Source organism: Chinchilla lanigera, unplaced genomic scaffold, assembly GCF_000276665.1.
Source record: "Chinchilla lanigera isolate Chin_1 unplaced genomic scaffold, ChiLan1.0 scaffold00096, whole genome shotgun sequence".
Taxonomy (NCBI): domain Eukaryota; kingdom Metazoa; phylum Chordata; class Mammalia; order Rodentia; family Chinchillidae; genus Chinchilla; species Chinchilla lanigera.
The window spans coordinates 7,666,104-7,681,486 of record NW_004955497.1 but is presented as its reverse complement, the minus strand read 5'-3'; the positions used below and the strand labels follow the sequence as shown (position 1 = coordinate 7,681,486).

Here is a 15,383-nt window from a genome sequence, read left to right as displayed (position 1 = left end):
CTCCAAGTCAGGTGATTGCCCGCTCAGGGACCGGGGTCTCCATTCCCGTGCCAGGCGCCCTTTCATCCATGTCCCCCTCGGTCTGTTCTAAGGATGCGGCATTACACACGGAGCCTAAGAAAGAAAATCCCGAGCCGGGCCTGGAACAGGACAAGAAACCCAGGCTAGACAGTGTCACCAGCAGCGAGAGCTTCGCCAGCTCTGGGTTTCAGGAAGATAAAAGTCTGAGTGATGTGGAGGAAGAGGAGGGTAGGTATTAATTCCTTCCTGTCCTACAGTCTGGGATATTTTTACAATGCACCGTGCATCTCAGACATTTTTTTCTTATTTATCACCCTAATAAACATCCGTAGGAGACTCGAAGAGTAATGTCCTGAGGAGATAAGATTTGAATTAAGATTATTTACAGAGTTACTAATTTTGACGGGGAACTGTGGATTGCCTCCCCTTGGGCCTTTTTGTCCTAAGAGGTTCCCCAGCCCCCGTCATGCTTGGGTCCGATGGGCTGGGCTCTCTGCTGCTGGATTTTGAAACTCCAGTGCTCTTGCAGATGAATTCTGATCCACTTCTTGGTTTGTTTTATGTTTTGCTAACATTGTTCCAATAAACTGGGATTTGGTGGAATAACAAGGGCCATTACAAACAGTTACAACTCTAATGCTTTGCAGATTCTGATGATTTCTACAAGCAGCCCATCACCATGGAAGATCTAATTTCTTACAGTTTTCAAGTAGCCCGAGGCATGGAGTTTTTGTCCTCCAGAAAGGTCAGCTTATCTCTTTACTATTTTTCTTCTTTTAAAAAAATATTAGGGATAAGGAGAGGTTTTAAAAAATTTTTTGTTTTATATATTTTTAACATTTATTTTTAACTAATATATTGAAATAAAATTTGTACATGTTATGGACTATGTTCCCATACATGTATACATTGCATAGTGTTTAAATGAGGTTATACTTATTCATTTCCTAAAATATTTATCATTTTTTTATGGTAAAAACTTTCAGAATACTTTCCTCTGCTGTTTTTCTTCTTTGCTGTGTCAGACCTACTCTTCTGCTGTAAATCCACTTGTCCTAGTAGTTGGATATACCCATGTTTTTAAATGTAGAATAAAACATCACCACAAGTACCTTAAATTGCCCAAGTATGAAGAGCTTTGTGAATGAGGAGCCCAGGGTACTAGAGAGTAGGACTTAATTCTAGGGGAGAATCTCACCAGGTTTGGACTGGGCAAATCTGGCAACCGTTTTCCACAGTGCCCAGTTTTAAAACTGTGCAGAATCTTAGAGGACGTGCCTTTACAGGAGACCGGTCAGTACATGCCTGTGGAACCCTCCCACCAAACCCCGGCTGTCCAGAGACCTGATATCCGCCCCTCAGAACACCATGGGAAGTTTTGCTCTGTGGTGAAACTCAGACTGCCAATCCGGTTGACCAGGATGCCATTTGTAGAACAATAGCCAGCGGATTCAGAGCATTTCTTAACTTTGGAGCCTCAAGGGACCCATATTCGTAAAGAAGTGCTTCGTGTTTATGGTAACTCCTTGCTCAGTAGGAGTCACTTCCTTCACTGCATGTGAAATAGACCCTCAAATTAAGAATAAGACACCAAGCAGGCGCAGGAAATTAGCTGGTTCGGTTAGGAAGTGCGTTGATTATGCAACTGTTTTATTATAGTGCATTCACCGAGACCTGGCAGCACGGAACATCCTTTTATCCGAGAACAATGTGGTGAAGATTTGTGATTTTGGCCTGGCCCGGGATATTTATAAAAACCCCGATTATGTGAGAAAAGGAGATGTAAGTCACCTTGATATTTATTTGACTCATTTGTGCCCTATCATTTTAAGCCATAGCCAAAAACCCTTGGTAAATATTTACACTTCGTTGGCAGTAGTCCCTGAAAACTGTGACGTGAAGACAAGCAATCGGGATGAGTTTCTAGTGGCGGGCCCTCACAGGAGGCTCAGAAAGGACAATGCCTTCTGGATGTTTTTCTGTAAGCCCCCAGCCTGATAGCTGTCCTTCAGGCACTGGTGTCTGTGACTTGCTAGCCTGAGACCATTTGTTGGGGCCTGGTGAGACCATGTCATCCCATCTTGGACTCGGGTGGAGTTCTTGTACTACTGAAATGAACAGGCCGAACTCTGTCCCTCAAATAAACCCGGATGATTGATTGAGCAGGTGCATGTACCTCCGGAAAGGGTGGGGAAGGAAGGGGACTATCTTGCTGAGGAGGAAATCGCTTACCTCTGTGTGCGCCTTCCTTTCTCGCATCTCCCCGCTGCCTCACGCTGGCCTCTCTTCCCCATTTTGTTTTTGAACACAGTGTTATTTGTCACTCGGTGAGTGACTTCCTGTGTCCTCTCTTCTCTGGCCTCTACCCTGAGGTGTCCATTTGTATCTGGGGTCTGAGGATTGTTCCACGGCACTGATTCTTAAACTTGCCTGCGCATTGCCTAGAAGCCTTGCTGGACTGCAGTCTGCTGGCCCCACCCTCAGCCTCCTTGATTCCGTGAGTCTTGGCTGAGACCCCAGAGTCTGCATTTGGAACAGTTTCTAGGCAGTGCCGACACAGCTGCCCAGACCATACTTTGAGAACCACCATTCCGTAGTTGTTTTTGATAAAAGTTTTTTAAAAAAGCCAGAACTTCCCCGGGAGCCCCGGCTCCCACTGACGGCATCTCCCTGTCCAGCCTGCCTCTCCTCTGTCCATTTGTGTCTCATCTATTCCTTGCCTCACCCGCTTCTTTCTTCCCCTTTGGTCTCTGCGTTCTCCCACATTTCCAGCCAGTCCCTATCCTAAATCCCCGGCAAACTCGCTGAGAGTCCTGCTATCTGGAAGAGAAGCACAGTTTGTCTGTGTGCTTGAAAACCAACCCTGTATTCTCCTAAGTACCGTATACTCCACATGCTCGAGTGCTGAATCACCTTGGTCCGTTCCAATGCCTTTGCCTGCCCTAGTCAATGAACGGGTGCGGGTGGGGTTACTGGAGAAGGCACCCAGGGCCTTGTGTGCTAGGCATGTGTTCTCCCAGGAAGTTACACCCGCTTCTGCCCGTCCGTGACTTAAAATCCTGTCTCTTTGCAGAGGAATGTCTTTCAAAATTCTCCTTAGGAAAAACCCTGTGAGGTTGCCACCAATTCTCAGGTGTCTCCTAACTCAGGTCTCTCCCAGGCCCTCAGTGTTCCTGTGGAATTTAGGCTTCTCTGAAGGGAAGGCTTCTTTCTGACTATGGAGTTAGGATGCGCTGGGGACCCTGGAGGAGCATCCGATTCACGCATCGCCACCAGAGGGTCAGTGTGGCACGCAGTGCCCTCCTTTAGCCGTAGGGGTTAGGAAACCATGGCTGCTCTAGGAACCCACTCTGGGCCGTGTGTCCTGTGACGGGAGACCCATGGCACTGCGGTCGGGTGTGCTTTGTTTTCATTCCTTCCTGTTCAAAGCACCCTTGCCCTCTTATAGACCCGCCTCCCGCTGAAGTGGATGGCCCCGGAATCCATCTTTGACAAAATCTACAGCACCAAGAGCGACGTGTGGTCCTATGGAGTGTTGCTGTGGGAAATCTTCTCCCTAGGTAAATTTGGGCGAGGGGAGAGATCAGACATCGCAGGGGTAAATGTCCGCCCAGGATAACAGCACATCCTAAAGCCCCACACACTGGTCTGTGCGGGTGAACCGTAAGGAATACCGGTTTGTGTTGATCCCGCCTGCAGCACTGTCCACTGCGGGTTTCTAGGAGCCTTGCTGAGGGCCCCACGCTCAGAGCAGACCACATCTGCTCACAGACACAGTGACAATGTGAGGCCTCCCAAACGTGTGTGCTCGCCAAGAATCTGCTGGGCTTTGCCAAAAACTTGACTTTTACAGTAAGTAAAAGTCACCTAGTAACATCCCTGGTTTCCTGTAATGTGTAAAAATCATTCCCCTGCTTTTGATGACAGACACCTGTTGCTTCCAGTCTTTGAAAGCAGCTTGGCGGCCACAGTGGCCCTACAATAGTCCAGTGCCAGCATGAGCATCTCCCAGCTGTTTCCTACCCACGGCAGTCACTAGAAAGTGCAGACAAGCACGAGCAGAGACTCGTAGGTATGCGCGCTGAAACACAGTAGTCTGGGAGGCCTGCGCCCTTCCAGTCAGAGATGCCCCTGAAGGGATTAGGCAGTAGGGGGTCTGAGCTCATCAGGCTGGCAAAGGGCAAAGTCTGGGCTCTCTGGCCTCCTTCACACAGGCAGCTGCCACCCCTCACCTTCAACTTTGTCCTGGATGGAGCCCAAGTCCCCCCTTCCCTTAGGAAGTCATAATTACTAGCCCGCAGTGCTGCAAGAATTGAAATCATCCTCACTGAGGTACGAGGGCTCCACAAGTAGCCTAGCCGCAGCCCTGTGGCTTTGTTTTATCTTTCATTTTAGTTTTTGCAGTGCAGTACTGGGGGCTCTAGCCCATGGGCATTCTACCCCTGAGCTACATCCCCAGCCTCTCCCCCACTTTTTTGCCTTTGAAACAGAATCTCATTAAATTGCTCAGGTTAGACTAATCTCTGGATCCTCCTCCCTCAGCCTCCTAGAGTGCTGGGATTCTAGACGGGTACCACCATGGACAGCTTCCACCTGCTTTTCAAAAAGAGATCATTAATCCAAACAATGAATCTCTAACGATGGGATTTCTTTAGAGCTCCTTTAAGGGACAAAGTGGGGATCCTTTAGATTGCCCCTTTCCCTGACCAGTCAGATTTAGGAGTGGCCTTTGATGGTTAGAGACCCAACACCGCAGGACCGGCCATCCAAGTGTGCGTCCCTAGCAAGATTCACTGAGCTCTTCTGCGTGTTGTACCTACTTTGAGGTCCCATTTGGTTACTGGGGATTTATTACTAAAGTATTGCTTTGAAGGGAGGAAACCAGCACGGAACTGTGCCCACACAGTCTTTGGCGCCCTGAAACCATAACGTGCCCGTGTTTTCCCAAACTCTCCCCCACAGGCGGGTCTCCATACCCCGGAGTGCAGATGGACGAGGACTTCTGCAGTCGTCTGAAGGAAGGCATGAGGATGAGGGCCCCTGAGTACGCAACCTCTGAAATGTGAGCCCGCACCCCTCCCTGCTCACCCTCCAGCGAGCCTCCCGGGGTGGCTTGGTTGACTTGAGAACCCCAGTCTTGAAAGATGCAGGTAGCTCCTTTCTCCAGGGACTCAGCTCTCAGCTCGTTGGGCCCAGCTGTGCTGGGAGTGTTCTCCTGGAGTGAGGATGATCACCCCCGCCCCTACCTGTTTCCTCTGCTGATCACTGACATGACTTTTCAAGGCCTCTGCGGAGAACTGGAGTTAGAAATTCAGTTTCTAGGGCTAAATCCTAGCACAGTGAATAGACCAGCTAGGCACTGGATGTAAGATCTTGGCCTCATTCCTCAAGGGGGAACCTGTGAGCTAAGCCACCCCAGGGCTGAGGTCTCTCAGTGCTATGGACAGTGCTCCAGCCATGCTACCCGGGCTTGGTGTGCACTGCAGGGAAGGAGATGAAGGCAGGGCATGCGGGCCTTCCTGACTGGAGCTGTGATCATACTCCACAGACGATTACACGAGCAGTACCTCCTTAGACTCCTTTAGAAATAGGCCCAGCCGATCTCTGGAAACGCCCGAATCAGAGGACTTCTTCAGGTGCCTCCCTGCTATGCCACGTGGTTCTGGGAGGACGCCGGGCTCCTCTGTGGCCGAGTTGTACTTGCTCACTGCCTTTGGGCACTCTCTTCCTGAGGCTTCGTGCATGCTCTGCGCTTTGAGGCTTGGGCAGGAATGTGATGACACTTGCAGTTCTGCCGAGCTGCTGACAAGGACTTGGGCCTCCTGAGGCGGCACCACCTTTCCTGAGCTGGCGGGCAGCCCTCCCCATCCCACCACACAATGGGGTCCTTGGAGCCGGGGATGGCCTTTGGGGAGGAGCCAGGGGCAGTGAAGGAAGTGTGGGCTCGGCCAGAGGTCACAATCTCTTTCCTTCAGCATCTCAAGACAAAGCTAGGTCAGATCCGGGTGGGTAGCTGGATGAGGGGACAGAGGACTCAGGCACGGAGGCAGGGCCTGTGTGTGGGAGCAGGCAGGGGGGTGTTCTTGTCCGTCTTGCACGGGGTCCTCTTCAGGAAAGCACAGGGAGCTTGTGTCCTGGCTTCTTTCTGACAGCAGAGTAAGTCCCAGCACTCCCTTTGGGCTGCAGAGGGCTACAGGCCTGGGGGCTGTTTACTCGCTTGATTCCTTCAACTTGAAGAGAGGGACAACACCAAGAACTTGGTTTGAAGTGAGATAGCTTTGCGCTTTATGGTTCTCTAAATGTTTTCCCCACGTGGTCTCGCGTGACAGTCCCACGGCCTTGAGGAGGAGGAGTGCGGTGCAGCGCAGTGCTGTAATCTGAATGGGACAAGTATGGAAACTGGGACTCTCGGAAACAAAGCTCCCGGCAGCAAAGCAAAAGAGACAATCTGCAGCCCAGTCCCCCAGGCTGATCCCCCGAGTCCACAGAGGTGGTGAAGTTAGGGTTCTACCCCACATCCCCCAAAAGATACGGTTCTCCACTACCCACGCATATGTCCTTATAGTTTTCATATAATCTGAAAATCATGACTAAGTTGTCAATTAGCGACAGCGATGACAACTGCAATTACCACATATATTTCTTAACTAAGCGGTTGTTTAGTGCCTATTTCACGTGTGTTAATTTACCTGATGCTCACAACACTGTACAGTAGGTGCTGTCATTAGCTCTGTTTCACAGATGAGAACAGAGACACTTCAGTGAGTTGGCCCAGGCCACTTGCTGCGCAGTTCTGCGAACTCAGTCTGAGTCCGGGATCTCCGCCACCCTCGTACACATCTGCAGGGGCCTCTGCAGTCCTCAGCCAGGTTCTGCTGTAAAACAACTCTAGCAGGACGGAGCCACCTGGCTTTGGACTGAAGACTGCCCTGGATTTTAACAAACACTCGGGGCTTTGCACAGACCTCCCCTGGGCGGCCCCTGAGCCTCACTCGAGTGGTGAGTTGACAGAGGTGTGGATCCTCAACTGTGGAGAAGTTTATTTTCGAAATGTTGTGGAAGTTTTCCTCCGCAGGCCAGGCTTCAAGCCTTCAGCCCTTCACGCTGGCTCTGAGGGCTGAGGAAGTGATCTCCTTGTTGCTCATCAGTGGGAAGGTCCTGCGAGGACAAAGTGCAGCCTCTCAGAACTGGGAGTGCGTGACCTGACCTTGTCCTAAAGTGGTGCGCGCTTGGGAATTTGGGTGATAGCTCGAAAGGAAACTCTTCCCACGGGCCCCTCACCCCAGCTTGGGTGCAACTGGTGTCCCTTTCCTTTATTAAACCTGTTCAGTGGTGAAAACTGTGTAACATTGAGGCGAGTCGTTGGTCCCTTGCCCAGAACCTGTTTAATCAGGTGCCTTTCCAAAAGTGAAACAGCAGTGAATGTTTGCTAAGATGATTCTCTTGAACTGGAGCCCAGAAGAGTGGAATCTAGAAATCAGAAACCACAGATGAAACTAGGAAAGAGCAGGTAGTTGTAGGTGTTGCCAGCTTCATCAGAGGAACCGGGCAGCATCCCCCCAAATAGCGGCTCGCCCCTGTTTCCCGTGAGGTGCTACTGCTGGTGGAACTGAGCCTGGGGCCCCTGTTGAAGGGAAGCTGCTCCCTGCTCCCCAGGCACAGGCCCCTTTTTGTTCACCAGTTCAAACCTTCCTTGCTTTTACTACCCTTTTCCTTTAATTTTTTAGTGCTGGGGATGGAACCCAGGGCTTTGCTCATCCTAGGCAAGCACTCTACCACTGAGCTCCAGGTGCAGCTCTTCTGCTACTGTTTTTAGATTATCTAGGCCTGTATTTAACGTTCTTCCACCTGCCTCCGGGCACTTGTCTATTGCTAGAGATGTGAGCCTTGGGGACCGAGGCTTGTGTGTGTGGTAAGGCAGAAGCAGGCCAGTCTGTACGGCCAGCGCACCTTGGGTGGAGGCCCCTCAGATTTTTCTCTGGTGACCACTTGTCTCTGGAGTATATAATTTGGCACCTGCAGTGAATTAGGAAAACATGTAAACGTACCTTAAAATGAGATCGCTATTGGATCACGCAGACTATGTAGGTCGCTGCTATTTCTGCCCACTGGCTGCTAGAAGGCCGGCCGCTAGAGGCTGATGGCTGGTCCTAGGCGCCTTGAGGTCTTACTCAGAGGTACTACTGGTCAGGGGCAGTTGGGAGCTTGGGTGCTGAAACACCTGTCCTCTGTCTTCTCAGAAAGCAGGGACAGGGGCTGGGGATTTAGCTCAGCGGCAAAGCGCCTGCCTGGCAAGCGCAAGGTCATGAGTTCGGTTCCCGGTACCGGAAAAAAACCAAAAACCAACAGAAAGCAGGGACAGAAGCCCAGAGTTAGTGCGTCAGCGTTCGCCCGCCCCTCCCTGGTATCTTCAGTTTCTGTAAACTGTCCCAGTGCAGTGGTGACAGTGGCCCAAGTGTCACCCTCTGCAAAGGGCCCTCACAGCTCTTAGAACCAGTTGATGTCCACCACAGTCTCTGGGAGTTGAGGGAAACAGGTACAGGGAAGCCCAAATCATCTTCTGAGAAGAGTCTTAGCCCACAGGTTTGAACCGGGATTAAGGAAAGGAGTCATGAGGGTCAGCTCTCGGAATTGCAGATCTCGTACCTTTGTGTGATCCCTACAAGCTCCTGTTCCTTAATCAAAGCCTGAGGGCATATGTTTTCCAGGTGCTTGTCAGAAAGTAAAGCCCGGATGCTACCAGAAAGCTTTCTCCTAAAGACTAGAGCCATGGTCTGACATGGTCTGTGGTCCAAAGACCGCACGGTGCCTGTAAGTGCCTGGGTATCTAGAGTTGTATCCTTGGTTGTACCAGGACCTTGGGACAAACTCACCTGGAACATGTTACTTTGCCTCTCAGAATTATTGTCACTGAATGACATTTTTTTTGCTGTGAAGGCTTTGGCCAACATTGAAAAGCAAGGTACAAAACAGGCTGATGAAGTCATGACTGCCTGATTGGTGACAGTGTTGCTGAGACATCTACGAGGACCTCCTGTTAGATTCTAGCGATAGCAGTGGTATTTCTGCCAAGTAACTGGTGGTTTCCAACTCCTGGCTTGTACAAATCATAAAATTGATTCCTCCTTCTTTTCACCAGCTGCCTGTAAGCATAGAGCTGGCCCCATGAACATCCTCAAAATCCTGCTATAAATGTTTCATGTTAACTTTGCCCATAGCTTCACCTAGTTCTTGTCTTTATTTTACCTTCCTCCAGCTATTTTCTTCTCTTCCTAAACCTTCTGTATTCTTACCATCTTTGTCAGCCTCCTCATATGTGTTGAAATAAAATAGGGCTACCAGGAGCCATTCATGTGACATGAAGGCACACATCTCACAGCTGCAGCAGGAGTAGGATGTGAACTACAGCTGCTCAGGGCTTTCGCTAACCTCACCCAGCTCCCTGTACACAAGAACATCTGCAGTGCTGAAGAATTCAGGAAGGAGCTGAGCTCTCTTGCCAGAGACCAGTCTGACTTCTGTCAGCAGATATTTTGAGTCCTCGCATGCCAGATCCTACACTGGGTGAGGGGAGTGGAGATGAGGTTCCAGGCCACTTAGTGATTACAGGCTGCTTCTGACCCAGTTCCAGTGTCCTAGGCCATTCATATTTTGATCTGTTTCCAGTCAGGGTCCTCTTCAGAAGATCCAAAAGAGACATGTACAATTGATATTCCATGAACAGCACAAAGAGCCCAAAAGGAATGAATCCATAATCCACTATAGGTAGACCTCTGACATGTTTTTGTAGAAAAAGGGGTAGATATAGACCTCTACTCTGAGCAGACATGACTAAGAAGGGACCCCAGTACCTTTTAAAGCATAAGAGAAGTGTCTTAGTTACTTTGCTATTTGCTGAGACAAAATACCCAACACACAAAGTTAAAGGAGGAAAGGTTTATTTAGCTCACAGTGTGTAGAGGTTTCAGTCCACAGTTGGCTGGCTCCAAGGAAGGGCAGTGTGGCAGAGGGGCCTGGCAGAGAAGAAATAGTTCACGGCAAGCAGGCATGGAGAGCACCTTAGCCCTCTCTTTGTATTAGCCTTGTATTTTACTCAGGCTACTCGCCCTAAGGCAGTGTAACACCCTGTCAGACTAATCAGCGGACTGATTTTGTAATCACACACCCTTGATCCCAGCACCACAAATTTTAGATCCAGCCACCTCTGAACAGCTCCCCCATGACTGTATGAGGCTTTGGGGGGACATCTAGATACAAACCATAACAAGAAGAACCACAGAGGAACCTGCTGATGTTGGAACCCCAGAACAAGATTTGGCCTCTGTGATATTAAGACAGATGTTTCAAATCCAGAAGCCCAGCCTCTCCTTTTGCCTCAGTGGTCAGAGGACAGTCTGTAATAGGAGTTTTAAAATGCTGAGTGAAAAACAACCAGCCACCCACAGCAACCTAGCACAGAGGAGAAGGAACTACAGAAGTCTACCTGTGTAGACCTCACCTTGGGGCAGTGACGCGGGTCAGGTACCCAGGGCCCTCTCCGCCAGTCTTAATTGCAGAGCCTAACCAGGGACCTGTGAGGTCTTGGAAATACCATGAACTCATTGAGAAGCCAGCTCAAGCCAGCCTTTGTGACAACCAAGGATGACATGAGTCCTGCAAACTCTGTACCCATTGCTGTTTGGACTGCTGTTAACTTTGAGGACACTCTTCTGCTTTGACAGGGAGCGGAATAATGTTCCATTTCATATCTAACAGCAGCAGACCATGGCATTTCCTTTCCAAGCACCTCTGCTTGACCATAGGACTCAATCCTTCCACTCTGCACAGGCTACAGGCACCCAAAGGTCTTGAATCTGTGAGCTCCGGAGAGGTTTGTTGTTAGTGCGCCTTGAGGCACCTGTGTTTCTCATGACTGGCAGAATTTGGCCCAAACAGCCCCTTCTGTGTTGGTGATACAGACCCAAACCTAAAACTGAAGCCGTGACCAAAGCAGGATCTGCACATGCAAGCTGACACCCTTATTCTCAAGGGCAGTCTCTATTAATACTACCAGTCCCCAGCTCTTTCTATGTGCTTCTTCCCAACAGCTATCAGATCATGCTGGACTGCTGGCACAAAGACCCAAAGGAAAGACCACGATTTGCAGAACTTGTGGAAAAACTGGGCGATTTGCTTCAAGCCAATGTACAACAGGTAAAACTAAAATTACCTAGGATACCAGAAGGCCACATGCCTTTGAATGTAAGTCAAGGGGGGTTTGTTAGTTGTTTCTGAGCTACTAGTAGGTAAGATCACCAATCAAAAGTGTGTGTATGTGCAGAATTACCTTCACAGAACACAAGCAAGTTAGGCAAATGACAGTTGAAGCTGATACAATGCTCCACAGAAATTGAAGTAGAAATCTGTGTAATTAGATCTCTGTCTTTGGTATTTTAGGACGGTAAAGACTACATCCCGTTGAATGCTATACTGACAGGAAATAGCGGGTTTGCATACTCAACTCCTGCCTTCTCTGAGGACTTTTTCAAGGATGGTATTTCAGCTCCAAAGTTTAATTCTGGAAGCTCTGATGATGTCAGGTAAGATTTCTTTTCCCATCTTTCTATTACAGATTGTTAATAGAAACACAGCCCATACGAGAGAGAGAGAGAGAGAGAAGAAAGAGGAAAAAGAGAAAAGGAAAACAGAATTGGGCAATAATCACCCATATGCCGACCTCCTAAGTTCAACAATTATTAACATTTTGTATATTCCATATTTTTGTGGGGGGTAGTTTTTCTTTTTCTGAACCATTTTAAAGACGGCTTACAGAAGTCTAACAATTTTCCTCGAAAAACTTTGGTATGTACCTCATAAGGAGTCCATTTTCCTGTGTAACCACACCAAAAACTATCACATCAAAGAAATAGTTCTTACTATCATCTCATATTCAAATTTTCATAACTTCCCCCTAATGTATTTTATACATTTCTTTTTTAAGAAGCAGAATCCAATCAAGAACAACACATCTTCTTAAGCTTTAGTCTTCTTCCAAAAGTATTCTCCGTCTCTCCCCTTAACATTAACTTTTTGACTAAACCTTAGATAAAGCTAAGCAAACAAACACAACTGCCCGCCTCACAAACTAACCTATCTTCCATCATCACAAAGCAAATTGGAGACCAGCAAAGGAAGAAATATTGAGAACCTCAAACAGCTAGGGATCTGCACTTCGGTGTTCACAGTTACACGTGTTAGACATGTTCAGTCTTCATATTACACAGACATGTGCCGTGGCCTGGCACTGTACTAGGCTGCCTGCATATCTCAACTGGTTTTCTGCTCAGAACAATCCTATGGAGTGCATATTACTTCTGTTAAGAAAATGCAGATACTGGCCTCCAAAGAGCACAACTCACCAAAACTGTGTAGCCAGAAAATGGCAGAGGAGTTTCTAGCCCAGGAGTGCTGACTGTCCCAGCGCCCCTTTCAGGATATCAGACTGTCCCGTGGGCCTCACAGCTTCCTTATTGCACCTTAACCTCCGTTCTGCCGCCAAGGCGCAGGGAACAGCAGTAACAGTCAGGGTACGTGGATAGCTGTCCATGACAGGCTTTGAAGAAATCCAGCAGTCAGCCCAGACCTGTGATGGACTACAGGTCAGTGTCCCTGCTCAGCCCTCCCAACCAGCCCAGGAGGCCGAAGCAGATGACTCATCCATTTTCAAAGATGAGAAAGCTCCCTTGGGGTAAATACCTGAGCACGCCCTGAGTGAGTCAGAGCTGAGGGACAGCTATCCACGTACAGTGACTGTTGCAACTGTTCCCTGTGCCTTGGTGGCAGAACTGAGGTCAAGACCTAAGGGCTGCTGATACAGAAGCCGAAGGCCCACAGGACAGACTGAAGCCCTGAAAGGGGCGCTGGGAGAGTCAGCACGCCTGCATTACTTTGGTTCAGAATGGCAAAGTGATTTGGACCTTTCCCAGCGTTGCTAAGCTTTGGGCCCACTGAGGAGCTCACCTAAGAGGTCGAGCCTTGTAGAGGGCAAGAGAATATCAGACTGAGGAATTCAGTCCATGAGTGGCCTTGCCTGTGAGTGATTAGCTAGTGGCTAGTCCTGATGGTCTTTCCTGATAGGTCATCAACACAGATCAGCGGATGGTAATAGAGAAAATACGCAGCTTTACCTGTTTCTCCCAAGCTACATTCACAGGACAGCATACACCAGCATTCAATCATGCACTTAAGCCGCGTGTGCAGCCTTGACAGATCATTTTGCCACCATGCACCCTTTCAGGAAGTAGACAGCGCTAAGTGATAAATTCATAGCATTGTGCAAGCAGCATTTCTCTCCTTTGTATCATAAAGTATTCAGGCCAGATCATGCGTCAGGTCTCTTGTAGGCCCAGCATTTTCTGATCTCAAATTGGCCCCGAGTGGATGTTTTCAGGGGGTGGTGAGTGCTAAAATCCATAGACTGTGAATTGACACCATGTGAGGAAGTGGATCACTGTGAGGATTCCCTGGGGCACGATGGAAAATATGAGCCACAGGAACAACTGATATTTTGGTTCATTTTAGCCCAGGATACTGTGTATTCTGCAGCTCCCATGTGTCTCTGGTCTCCTAATTAATCAAAGCTACATCTGTTTTCCTGTTTTGATTATTCTTTTTGCTTCTTCATTAGATATGTAAATGCTTTCAAATTCATGAGCCTGGAAAGAATCAAAACTTTTGAAGAACTTTCACCAAATACCACCTCCATGTTTGATGTAAGTCATGACATTAGCCTACTCAGCACACCCTGCTAGAATGTTCTGCCTGACTCCAGACCCCAGCTCCAGTTTGGTAGCTTTTGGTCAGTCAGGGTCATTAGTCAGTGTGACAATGTCAAGGGGACTGACAGCCAGACTTAGCTATGGAAAGGTCATTGGAAAGCAGAATTCCACTGTTTGAAGACTGCCCAGAATTACTCCAGGGGCTAAATCCTTGCCTGTGGGAATTCAGTTTAGGAAACTTCATTGTGTAGTTTGAGCTTCTTGGCTCTCAGTGATGCATCCTTGCTTCCCAAGTGGTAGAAGAACTGCTAGTGTGAATGGATAGCCTCTTGGTATAACAGGCCTTGTGGTGCAGGAGTCACAAGTCCGCCTAGGTCCTAGGCCCTTTCCCCTTGAAGTTCTGCAGGCCGAACAGCTGTGTTCTTGCTCAGACACAATAGAAGAAGGAAACTAGCACAGCCTGGCACACGTGAGCCGTCCACCTGCTCTTCTCTTTAAAGCTTTTTTTTTTTTTGTACTGGGAATCAAACTCAGGACCTTGCACTTGCCAGGCAGGCACTTGTGCCTCTGAGCTATATCCCCAGCCCTCTTTAAAGCTTTAAACATGGGGTTGAAAGAATAATGGGAGGAGAGAGAGACTGGGCAGGAAATCACTTTAGGCATGGCAGACTCTGGACTCAAAACGTCATTTCCAGACAAGTATGGTACCACGGTGCAGAAGCAGGCCAGAAACACTGGCCCTCAGGACCCCCATCCCCAGCAAGTCAGTTACCAGCTTGTCACAGATGCCCTGGGGAATCTGTGTACTTCCTTAAACTTGGAGAAGTGCTGGTGATGCCTATGTCCCGGAAGTGACCCAGAGGACTAACTGTAATGTAAAGGTGATCACTACAATCGTTGTAGCCTTGAAACAAGCACAGTCAACTTTAAAAACCACCAGAACCTTCTCACAGACACAGACACACCAGACAGAGGCACAGGATAATTTAAATACATTTACATTTTAAGCCGCAGAGTACAGAGATAAAGTAGAAATTTGGTTTTGCTGTTTGGTACATTGGTTCAAGTCTAAGAAAACAATATTGAGTAAAACACAGGGTTTCTCAGCCTTAACAGTAAGCTAAAACTGATGAATTATGGCAGCTTTCTCATTTGCTAAGACATTTGCTAATAATTAAGATCTGAGCCCAGCCCAGTAAAAGCCTCCGAGAGAGGCAGGAACAAAGTATGAAATCCGCTTATGGGAACACACTGTGTTTACAGAATAATCATGCGTTTGTCTAAAACTCAATGGTAAAAGTGACTCAATGAAGACATGTAATTGCTGGAAAATATGACCAAGAAGGACCTGAGAATTCCATAGAATCCTTAAGAAAAAGAAAAGAACCACATCTTTTTAATGCCTCAGAACTTTTATATATCCCGGCTACCAAATGACAACATATCCATTAGCCAATCATCACCTGCCAAAATTAGTTCTAACATATCTATGCAATAATTTGTATACAAGTTTATTATTATAAGTGCTAATCTCTTACCTGAAGTATCTCTGTTTAAATTTACTTAGCTTTCAGGAAGAAGAGCCTTAAAGTCACCAGGCTAGGC

The 15,383-nt window shown here is 48.2% G+C and overlaps 1 protein-coding gene across 2 annotated transcripts in view; it reads left to right on the top strand.

The window, feature by feature from the left end:
* The window catches only part of Flt1 (fms-related tyrosine kinase 1), a 178,429-nt gene that overhangs the window by 150,251 nt on the left and 12,795 nt on the right, over positions 1–15,383 (top strand). For both annotated transcript variants that reach the window (XM_005406359.1, XM_005406358.1), the window contains 8 exons: positions 93–249; positions 669–766; positions 1,681–1,803; positions 3,470–3,581; positions 4,984–5,083; positions 11,109–11,214; positions 11,458–11,600; positions 13,688–13,772. In XM_005406359.1, coding sequence (XP_005406416.1) covers positions 93–249; positions 669–766; positions 1,681–1,803; positions 3,470–3,581; positions 4,984–5,083; positions 11,109–11,214; positions 11,458–11,600; positions 13,688–13,772 — 924 coding nt within the window. The remainder of the gene's footprint in view (positions 1–92; positions 250–668; positions 767–1,680; positions 1,804–3,469; positions 3,582–4,983; positions 5,084–11,108; positions 11,215–11,457; positions 11,601–13,687; positions 13,773–15,383) is intronic.